This window comes from Rhinolophus ferrumequinum, chromosome 2, assembly GCF_004115265.2.
Source record: "Rhinolophus ferrumequinum isolate MPI-CBG mRhiFer1 chromosome 2, mRhiFer1_v1.p, whole genome shotgun sequence".
NCBI classification, from domain to species: Eukaryota; Metazoa; Chordata; class Mammalia; order Chiroptera; family Rhinolophidae; genus Rhinolophus; species Rhinolophus ferrumequinum.
This window is the reverse complement of record NC_046285.1, coordinates 88,023,838-88,035,993: the sequence shown is the minus strand read 5'-3', so window position 1 is coordinate 88,035,993 and position 12,156 is coordinate 88,023,838. Positions and strand designations below refer to the sequence as shown.

Genomic DNA, 12,156 nt, shown 5'->3' with positions numbered 1-12,156 from the left:
TTAGAGTCCCAGTGTAAAAGATAAAATAATAATGAGGATCACTAAAAAATATCTAAGTCTAGTGAGAAGATTAGTTAGCTAAAACTGTGCAAAGGCTATCTCTAAGTCATTATTACTAAATGGAGAAGTTCGTTAGAGCTGCATAGATGCTGTGTTAAAGATGCAGATTCCCGACCCATCCTACAAAGATTCCACTCCAGCAGGTCTGAGAAACAAATAGGTTCTTCCTACAGCCACACATGATTAGCACCACGGATCTAAACGGGGGATTCTACCAGTGAAAGAAAGGCACTAATGACAATGAAAAATGTGTTGTTAGAAAATGCCAATTTTTCTTGCTTCAAATGATCAAGAGATAAGTACCACTTTCATGGAATAGTAGTCATTATTATGGGAGATATCTGATTCAAAAAAAATAAACAGCCATTAATCGAATTTGACTTGTTTGGGAAACCAGAGATTACCATCTCTACTTCATATTGAAGACATCTTTTAAACATATCACTTGTACAAAGGAATGATCTAAAAAATCTGAAAACAAGTGGAACATTGAAAGAACAGTTTGGAGAAATGTATTACATGTATTGATTTATTCGACAAATATATATTGAGCATTTTACTTGTTAGGTACTGAAATAAGTAAAGAAGAAACACACATTGTTCAGTCTAGATGAAGTTTCAAGCATTACAAAATGCCCACAATGCTGTTATAATAAGGAAAAAGGCAGAATGCTGTGGAGGGACATGAGTTCAGAGGTTAGGAGACGTAACTTTTTCTGGAATCCCCAAGCAAAATTAAATAATGATAACAAATGAAGTTCAGGTGTGAAGGGATTTCACATTGTATTAAGTAAGCAGTTTGGATTTTGTTCTGAGAACAATGGAGAGACTTCAAATGGTTTCCATAAAAATAGTGATAAAATCAAGCTTGCATTTTAGATGAATCCATCAGGCTGTAGGATCAGAGCTAGATGGGAAGGGAGGTGAACCATCAGCATCACCAATTAGGAAATGAAAAATAACAGTGACTTAAACTCATCGAGTAGCAGTGGAGACTCCGAAGTAAATGGGATCAAGGGATATAGGAGGTAGTATTGGCAAGCCTGGGTGATTGATTGAATGTGGTAGGAGAGAGGAGGTCAAGGAACATGTGGAGATTTCTGGTGTAGAACACTTGTGAGTGGATGATTAGTGGTGCCATTCACTGAATAATAAAAAGAGAAATGAGTTTTGGAAAGATGTAATTCTGTATTCTCCTTATTACATGTTGACTTTGAGATATATACATCCATACACAGTAAATAATTGGTTAAATTTATCTACTTCTCAAAAAAAAAAAACTGCAGGAAATAAAGACTTAGAAGTCATTACTACGTCAATGAAATGATTTTCCTTAAGAGTAAATGAGAACACCCATACAGAATGAGGAAAGGGCCTAGAACAGAATCTAAAGACTAAATTGTTTAAGGAATCAATAAAGAACAAGGAGTGTGTATTGATACTAAGGCTAGTAATTTTGTTTTGTTTCAAAATGAACTACCAATTTTAAAATGAAGATGAACAAATCTTTGAAAATGATTTGAAATTCCCAAGAGAGTGAAGCTTTACAAAGAAATACAAAGTGTGTTCTAAACTAAGTATTGTTCTTTACTACTTTTAAGGTGTTTGGAATTTAAATGCACAAAATGGAAAAAATATACAACTTCATTTTCAAGAATTTGACTTAGAAGATATTGCAGATGTAGTGGAAATCAGAGACGGTGGTGGAGATGATTCCTTGCTCTTAGGTAAGTCCGCAGTTTAAATATTGTGAAGGCTGTATGGCTCAAGACATTGGACAGAGGGAGAGAGCATTTCTCAATAAATGTAATCACTTTCTTACAACTAGCAAAACGAAAATACAACAGTAAAGTAGCATGCTGTATTTTATGTAGAGCTTTTAATGTGGAGGCTGTTTGTAATGATAATGGAATAATATTCTACTTGAGCATTCTTGGCAAACCAGGATTAATATTTTTGAGTTAGCTGTTCCTACCAGCTGGCATTAATTCACTACAATAAGCATCATACCTTGGAGACTAAGAGCTAAGGACACCCATGATGCAGTTTTCTATGCATCATGTGCACATCAGATATCTAAAGACAGCTATGAAATCAAGTTTGATTTCATTTCAAACCAACAAAACAAATGTTTGTTACGAAAAATTTTTAAATATGTTTTTAGTTTACATTTATTATTACTTTGATTGTCTGTGTCTCTAGTACTAGCTGCTTCTAATAAGTACCTGAGATTGATTCAAAAATTGATCAAAGTCAAGGATTTTCCCTACAATTTATTTTGTACCAATCATTAATTTTTAATAAACATGAGTAAAATGTACTATTCTTGAGGAAATTATTGTACCTAGATCATAAAATACATGTTAACTTAATAAAAATCTATCAGTCAAGTATAATTGCCATGTCTTATATAACTACTACCAATTTTCAAGAAATACCTATCTCTTGAGAAGTCATACATTAAATCATAAAAATGAGTAAAATATGAATTAGGATGCATAAAACAACACCTTTTACAAGTGAAAGTGTTTTATCTAACTATGCTTTGGACTCGTATTAACCATCTCCTATAAAATCTGGCCTAATACAATCAGGGTACAATCACATGAACACTGCAACCAATGGCTGAAGACTGCACAGACTGCTATAGACTGAACTTTCTACAGCAATGAAGGGGCAGAGTGATGGAGAGGTTTCCCCAGCTAGTCTGTTATGTGGATTTCTTCAGCAAATTCACAAAGTTCTAAAACACAAGCTTCCTGGAAGATGATTTTCAGAAGCCCACACAGGACAAATAAACAATGAAAGAATCAGTGGGCCAGGGGGTTAGGGTGAGAAAGAACTGAGGAACTTCAAATTTGACTTTCTTCTATACAGTTATAAAGACATTTTGGGTAGTTCTCCCATTTTTTAGGTTACGCTGTCCTTCTAATAAAAACTTCAGTGTTCCCATGATCTAAGAGAAATCATTTTTTATCATTTCACCTTTTATTATTTACAACAATCACTAAAAAGTCAGTAAGAATTCCAAAAGGATCTCAGAATTGTAGTTTTCAAATTTATAGGCAAGAAGTTCTTTTGAAACAGAATTGCTTGCAGAGATACCAAAATATAAATTATTTAGTAATATGAACATATTTTTGATTAGCTTAAGCCCTTATTGTTTAGTAAGAAGTATTTTATTGTTTACAAAACCCCCAAAGCCGAGGGACTAGTGCAAAAAATTTTGAAAACCACCATTTAAGTTTACATTATCTGTCTCTAATTAATCCATCCTTCAGATTAGGTTAATGATTCAAGTCACAAAAAATACCAAATAAATTTGGAAAAGGGAAACTATAATTTCCATTGTCTTATAAAGGTCTTTAAAAGCAGGCAAATACTCATTTTTCTGGGATAGTAACTTCGAATAGTAGACGTGCTAAGCCAGAAAATGTTATGAGTAATTCATCACTAAATTATAGAGCTGCAGAAACCTCAAGTAATATTGGAAACGATCAATCAAGAAGTGATTTTCCAAGAAGCAGTGTCCAAAATGTAAAAGAATATACACATTTATTTACATGTGTCTGCTTTTTGAGCAAGCCATGCTCATGTTGGGTATCTCTAGAAGATGGAACTGAGAAAAAGAGTGTATTTCCTTCTAAATTCAAAGGATCATCTCCCCGATTGATTATCTTGTTTTCTTTTGGAGCAGCTGTGTATACAGGGCCTGGTCCAGTAAAGGACGTGTTCTCAACCTCCAACAGAATGACTGTGCTTTTCATCACTAATGATGTGTTCACAAAAGGGGGATTTAAAGCCAACTTCACTACTGGCTATCACTTGGGGTTTCCAGGTAAGGGCAATTGGGATTAAATGTTGCATTGTAACTTTTGGAGCAAAACATAAAATCATATTAGGACTCCAAGGCCTAAATACAATTTCAGTGTTTGCATTCCAAAACACTCAGTTTTCCTCATCTTAACAAAGATTTTCTTCCCTTATATTTGTTTAACCACTACCTGAATTTGTTCAAAGCAGGAAACCACAATGTTTCTCAGCAGATCTATTTGCACTTCTCTGGTGACTAAAGAGTTGTGGATTTTATTCACTGAAAATGGCCATTTTAAACATTACAAATAGGATTGTTGGCACTGTGAGGAAGGAGGACCGTCTGTCACTTTCCCTTTGCCAAGAGCATTTTCAGAGAACAGCAGGGAGACAGGCAAGTGAGCTGTTTGAATGCCAACAACATCCAATTAAAATATTAACATCATTAACTTCTCAGAGACAAGCAGTGTAAAGCCACTGCCATGAAGGATGAAGGAATTTGATGCCGATTTCTGCCAGTATGCACAACTTTCTTATCCTATATTTTTAATTATATCCATAACGTAATCAGCGGGGGCGAAGGGGGGAGTATTGCTTGTCTTTTCATCATGAATGTATCTATATCTTTATATTCATAAATGATATAACTCTTTGTAGTCAACCATCTGCAGATAATTCTTTATTGCCCGCTGCTCCCCTGGGACTATGATTTTCCTTATGCTATTGACCACAACTCTGGTTCTCTCTAGGTGCAAATATGTCAGGACGACAAAATGCAGGTTACTTCCTCCATCTATCTTTCCCTTCCATAGGAGACTGTGGTCAGTCTGTCCTTAACTAGAATGTCTAGGAAAGAGGGAAGGTTGGAGCTTCGATCCTCATCTGGTCTATTTTCTAATCCCAGATCCGTCTGTGCAAATATCTGTTCCTCCAGTTACAATTGGCCTAGACTTTTGACTCTATCGCAGAAAGTTGTACCCTTTCAGTTTTACAGCAAATATGGAAGATGACTTGTATCTTGTCTACCCTCTGGCCCTGAATAGAAGCCATAACAATTGTGAGAATCTGTAATAGACATGCAAAAAAAAACACAAAACCACAATTTGAAAATAATAGGCATTTCCAAAGGAAGAGAATCAATCAACACTAACAATGAAAGGAATAATAGGGAAAAATATATATACCAGGGTGCCAGAAAAAATGTATGCACATGGCTTGTATTCATCTTTTATTAGCAGTATATATTGAGTATCACAATTTTAATACATGTTTGTTTGTTTGTTTTTAAATGTGTATACATTTTTTGGCACCCTCTGTATATAATTACTGGATCTGATGAAAGTGACTTAAATATCATGAAGTCTTACAGTTTGCTATTAAAAAACTCATGAACAGGAATCAATGTTATAACGTTTCCTGTTTAAATTTTTAAATTTCAAGAGGAAAAAAATTTTTGCAAGGTTTTTAAGCAGGATAAATATAATCACTTTTCAAAGGTGTTAAAAATCAGACCATGTTTATGTTTTACTCATTTCATGGTGAATAAAAACAGATATTTATAAGTTTTTGAGGAGAAACCAGTGCAATAAAAAATGTATAGCCATCAGTATCATTCATATTTGAATGCAATAGAATTATGTGCTCAGTTCTGCAAAGTATTTTAAAATAGAGCAAGCAAATACATAATACCTATTCTACTGGAGGGGAGAGCTTCCCAATTTTTTTCCAAGAATGATGTCATGGAAAGAACTTTTGAAAGAAATATATTTTTCATAGAAATGTAGATGAACAATAAAACCAACTGAACTGAGATTAAAAAAAAAAAGTAGCTTTAACCAATAAGGGAGTGAATTTATTCATAAATCCAATTGAAATAATCATTGGGCATTCCACCACTTTCAAAAGAGAAAGCATCTTAAAACAAAATTTTAGAGAAATAATAGGTTACCACACCTATATTTTAAATTGTAAATGAGGAGGGAAGAAAGAAGTGGAAAGATAAATGCAAAGGCAGACAGCACAAATGTCTTCATCAAAAATAATAGTTACTGGTTTTTATGAGATTCTTGTAATTAGATAAATGCAATAGCAATGATTTCAAAAAACATTACAGGCAATTTCTATTCAAGATAAAAGTCAGAAGAACATTATCTATGGCTCCCAACACACAGAAGATGCCAGATATGTGGTGTAGGGATTGTTTATAATTGTTTGCCCTTTCACTAGATTTCAGCTACTACTATGATGATGTTACCTAGGAAATAAAACATTTAGAGAAAATTCCCTTGGTTGGAGTTAAAATGGATTCTTCCCCAATCATCACTGTGTGGTGAATATGCTGAGAATGTGGTTTTACAATCCTCCTGGATACGGTATAGATGCTGCTGGGAGTAGAAAACTGAGTGATTGAGTCATCATCGGCACAATCTTCTCCCAGGGAGATTTTTACACCAAAAAAAACTGAAAAGCAATTACAGAAACAGGGAATTGGCAGTGGAAGATAATCAAGCTGGCCATGGAAAGAGAAGTTGGGCACACATATCTGTTTATATTGGTGCTCTCCTTTACTGGTCATTTTGGAAAAAGAATAAAAAGGATATCATAAATGTTCAGCGTTTACGTGCTGCATTTATCTTCTGAGATATTTTTGGGACACCTTCCAAAGCCTTCAATTGAAATGTAAAACAATTATATAACCTATTTTTGTATTTCTTTTATCCTATTTTTAACGTTTCCAGTTACTTTAAACTAGGATACATGAAATACAGACTTAGTAAGATCCATCTCCTGTGAATGTCCCCTCATTGCTCTTTTCTGATACTGAGAGTCTTCATTTGAAATTCAATCGTGCTTATCAGGCAACTGTGGAAGTGGCAGCTGATTACAATGAGGGGTTTAGAGCCTTCCCTAGATTGTGTGGCGTGTGCCTTGGAGATCAATTCAGTTCTGTTTAAAACCAAGCATATGTTGACTAAATGAGGCAGGACTACTGGAAACTTCATAAAAAGATGGGAAAATTCAATTCTTAGCAATATTTCTTCTTCCTCTCTCTCACTATGAGTTTAAAACAATCAGAAATAAGATTTCAGAGGCCACAGAGAGTTAAACTTTTGAATTAGGGACTTCTTAATGAAGCTGAACTATTGTATGTTGCAAAGAATCAGAATCCAGTTCAGGCATGTAAGGAAAAATTTGAAAGAGTTTTCTTATACCTCTCCTCAGAATTTACCATTTCTATTCAGTTCAGTGACAATAGAGCCTTTTGCCCCATTCAGCATTTTTTCATTCAGTGCATTTGTCTTATAGAAACAAGTTAATAATCCTGGATTTCAGGGTATAACCTTAACAGCTTCCACTGGAGCCCAAAAATAAATTAAAATTTTCAGAGTTTTATATATGTTTTAATTTATATTTTAATTCAGATAATATTTAAATTTTCATCCAACAAATATGTGCTTATCCAATTAAATGCAGCTTGACTACTCTAGTAAAAGTCAAATTATCGATAAATTTATCTATGATTACAAAGTAATGAGATAATGTTAAAATAACTAGTGGTGACTAACATTCTGTAAGTATATTAAGATATTTGATCATGGATATATAATTAGGCTGCCAACTTTTTAAAGAACTATTATACATTTTAAAGTACAGATTTTAAATAGATGATATAAACACAAACACATGTATACCTAGTTTTAAGTCTTCTTATTTTCTAAAGAAAAATTAATACTAGGAAGATAATATATAAACTCAGTTAAAATGTTAATGTTTGCGTGTAGAATATTTCGTTGTCTTCACCCATTTATCACCTTACTAATTTGGTTGAAAAAATATGTGTTTATCATTTATCAACTTACTAATTTGGTTGAAAAAATTGATAATTACATTTACAAGAACCTCCTTAATAGTATTATATTTGATATATGTATCCTGCCCTTCTCCTGGGGCAAAGATTTGTAGGAATGACAAGCCAGGCTATGTCTTCCTTAAAATATTTTTTTAAGGTAACTTAGATTGAGGTTGAAAAAATATAGAATTTTTCAAAGTTTAAAATAATGTATACAAAGCGCTCCAATTATAGATACCCAGAGGAATGGATTAGGTGATTTCTTGTTGTGTATAAGGTTTCTGGAGTGGAAAGGAGCACAACTGGCACCAGGAAGTAAGAACACTAACTTAAAATTATCAGTGAAAAGGATGATCTTTTTCTTTTTTTAAAGGATGATTTTTTTAAATGTTACTATTTTTGCTGTTAAGAATATTATTTATGGAGCATTCAGTGTATTCATATTGATATACTAAATATATATGTGTGTGTATATATATATATATATACACACACATATATATGTATATAACTTACTTTTATGATACACCTAAGATATAAATGATAGCTCTTCCCATTTGAGAGTTGAAGAAACTGACTCACAGAAAGATTAATGTATTTGTCCAAGGTCAAAAATTAATAAAATGAAAATGGCTAAATTGCAAATCAAGCCAAGGTCATATGATTACCAAGCCCATATTTTAAATACCATTCAAATTTAAATAAGTGAATTTTATGTTCATAATTCATAGAATCAACTGCTACTTTTCAAATCAGTAGTTACCATCAGCCAATCAATTGTCTATTTTTTAAAATCATACTTTTAAAGACTGCTTTATATTGGTCGTGTCAACTCTATTACTAAGGTTTAGGCCAATTTTTGAGTCATATCACTCATTTAACATAAATCAATTCACTTAACATCTCACAAATATCTATAGATATCCTACTTTGTGCTCTGCATTCTGTCAAGCCCTGGGCATATAAAGATGGAGAAACAATGCATTGTGGGAATTGCAGCTAGTATATTGAACATGCAAATTAAAGAATGGACTCAATGAGAGTATAAACAAAAAAAATCGTTATTTTTCTTCATCTACTTTATTTTAAATCTCCCTTTTTGCCCCTGCATATGTGCCAGTTATTTCAAGTATTAAATTTTCTTAACTAGATAGTTAAGACTTTTAGGTATTAAAATGTACTTGCAAATAGAGCATCAACACTTTAATAGTATCTAATTAGAAATTTTTTTTCTTTTTAATCTCCTAACTCGAGCACAAACCTTAGACCAATAACTTGAGGTAGAGGAGTATAGATAGAAATGTTGTCTTTGACTCATTATCCACTTTCTTTCCCTTTCCTTTTCCCATACATAGCTCCAAAGTCAGGGGAAAGGCAGACAGAAAAAAATCCATCACCGCTATAGTTTTCTTTTGGCTAACAGTGGCTCTGGGCCAAATGCTGGCTACATTGCAGAACAGAGTTTTGCGTTTTTTGAAGTGTTCTTCTCTCTTACTTCCCCAGTACCACTTCACTGTAGGCACAGGTAATACTCTTTCTAGGTGATCCGTTATAAACAGGCTCAGCTACTAATCTTGCCTCCCCGCTCCCAGGCTCCATCCTCCACTTTTTTGCTGTGGAGCCTGCTTGTCTTGTCAGACAGCTGTCACTCAATGACAGTTCCCAGTGTCCAATGGCCAAATGGAAACTCATGCACTGCCCTACACATAGATAAAATACAGGTTGTTTCCACTGCCACCCTGTCTCCTAGCCCTAACTACTGTCAAGGGGAGTTCCAGCCAACTTTCTGACTTCTGACTTTATTACATAGGAAATGGACATCAATCTTTATTTATTTATACAACTATCTGCCCACAAACTTTAGGAAACTAGAGTCACCATCTCCCGTGAAATTTTTCACTATACTTCAATTGAGTCTGATATATTTCAATAGGTGGGTCATGAAATCAATTTATTTGGTTTTGACCAGCATTCCTTGTTATGGAATGGGATGGTATGGGAAGGGATGGGACGGGACAGGATGGGATGGGATGGGATGGGGTGGGATGGGGTGGGATGGGATGGGATGGGGTAGGACGGGATAGAACAGGACAGAATAAGAGTGCTATATTTAGTCACACACACACATATTGTTGTGTTTTAGAGTACAGCTTAATATCTATTTCTTACTACAGTCACAGTTGAAAAAATCTGAAAGCTCCAGCACTAGTCCCATGGAAACACCAGCCCTAGTGATTCTGCAGCATAATAAACTTTCAGCTACAGAGTGAGGTGCTGGTATCCCTCCTTTAAGGCTGCCAATATGAATTGTTTGCCATGGGGCACCCCTCACTTTGCGGGATGGCACCATTTACTCCTCTCCCACTTGAAAGCATTCCTTCTCAAGAACTCTATGCAGTCTATTTTTTAGGAAAAAAAAAAGACTCTAATATTTTTTTCTTTTTTTAATAACTAGAAGTAAGTGATGGGTACTCATAGTTGCTGGACCAGATTTTTGTTTTGTTTTGTTTTTGTATTTAGTAAGTGTAATATGGCTATAGCAACTCTCTTTAGAATATAATAATATTATCAGTGCTCTCAGATTTTGGGCTACCACCTAGATTTTAAAACGGGAAAGATTCCTTGCAAGTGCCATTGCATTTGTTCATCATAAATTGAGAAAGTCTCTATGGAGATTAGTACAATTTGGTTTTGAAACCATTTCAATGTGAATTGTGTCTCCTTGTAAACAATACATATAACTCATGATTAATTTTCGTTAATACAGGTTTCTCTGTTCCTTATTTTTATCAGGTGATTTTGCTTTCCCATTATAATTGTCCATGTGCCATGTAGGGGAAGAGACATTAGGCTTCTCCATATCCAACCACCACCTTTTCTTTTCAGGGGATCCAAATCCCATGTGGTCCTCAACAGAGATCCTAGTATCGGCATGGAGCTACCTCTCTTAAGCCATAATTAGAAAACATCTTGAAGGAAGCAAACCCCTCTCTCTTTGTGATATGAGGGCGCTCCCAGCACAAAATCCTTTAAGACCAAACAAATAGTTTCAGGAAACCTCAGCATCCACTCCCTTTAAACAATGAATATTTCCAGGAGTTCTGTTTTTGCACAGCTCAAACTCTGGAAACTATCAACTGCCTCCAAAACCACTCAGTTCCTTCTTTGTCCAGCCTCTTTATTTTCCTTCTGCTTCTTCATGTGCCAAACGCATTCTGATGACTCTAATCCTGCTTTACTTGTTTGGAACTCAATGTCTAACTTCCTTTCAAATTACTATTATTGCAGTTTCTATTTTTCCAGTGACTACTTTTTCCCACCCAGCCACGCTTTAATTGAGCTCACTGTTTCCAGCCTGGTCCAACTTCGTTCCAACAAAAGGCAACTTCCACATTTCTATATAATAAAAGTTTGGAGGCATCATTTGGTTGTTGACACCAAGAGATGTGTCTATGCTCGTGTAACATTCCAATGGTTGTTGCTTGTATGCACATTTGGGGTAGAGAAGTGTATTGAAGAGAGACTAACAAAGTTGTGAGGGTAGGGTGTGTCCTACACCTCTTAACCATCTCTTGGAACTGCTGTGTGCAAAGGAGATGCGTAAGGGTTTATCCACACTCTTCTCAAGCCATATCTCTGGCTTGCACACTACTATTTCTGAGCCATTCTGAGCAACTAAGTATATATATAGCCTTATTCAATAGCAAAGCTAGCTCAGCCACATGCTGTGCCAAAGGGCAGATGTCTAAAGGGACAGAAATGGGATGGGTCTTCCAGAATCATCTATTGGTCATTTCTTTCTACTATACAATAAACATTCTTTCCCCATAGAGCCCTGCAAAGAAGACAGTTTTCAGTGTAAGAATGGAGAGTGTGTCCCACTGGTCAATCTCTGTGACAGTCTTCCACACTGTAAGGATGGCTCAGATGAAACACATTGCGGTATGTTTTATTTTTAGGAAAATACTTTTGTCTCTGTAGCCTCTATGTTTGTATTCTACAAATGGAAAGGAAGATTATGAATGTGTTTATTAGCACATGTTTTGATGCTTCGGGGTCTGAACATCTCTCAGGGATTTCAGCACCTCTATCCCCATTCTGGTTAGGAGAAAAGTTAACATGTGGGCCCCCTGTTTTTTGTTTATGTTTAAATTTACTACGTTTAATAACTTTAAGTCTAGGACGACCCATATTTAGGTAGAAAGCATAAAATGCCACAGAGAGACAAAAGCTCACAAAAGGCACCTGAGCACCATTTTTATTGACTGTCATACTCCGTATACTGCCTACGTATAGAGACCCCCTCATGTTTATTTATAACTGACTTTCTTAGACTCGGTGCTTTGTATTCTTGATTCTTCCGTATCTACTCCTACTCCTGCCTTGAGTCTTCAAGTGAGTCCAGCACCACTCCAGATCTCTATAACATCATA

At 35.0% G+C, this 12,156-nt stretch overlaps 1 protein-coding gene across 1 annotated transcript in view; it reads left to right on the top strand.

Annotated features, from left to right (window-relative positions):
* Positions 1–12,156, top strand: part of TMPRSS15 (transmembrane serine protease 15) — a 112,425-nt gene that overhangs the window by 60,893 nt on the left and 39,376 nt on the right. The window contains exons 15-17 of the mRNA XM_033091271.1: positions 1,662–1,787; positions 3,758–3,898; positions 11,555–11,665. Coding sequence (XP_032947162.1) covers positions 1,662–1,787; positions 3,758–3,898; positions 11,555–11,665 — 378 coding nt within the window. The remainder of the gene's footprint in view (positions 1–1,661; positions 1,788–3,757; positions 3,899–11,554; positions 11,666–12,156) is intronic.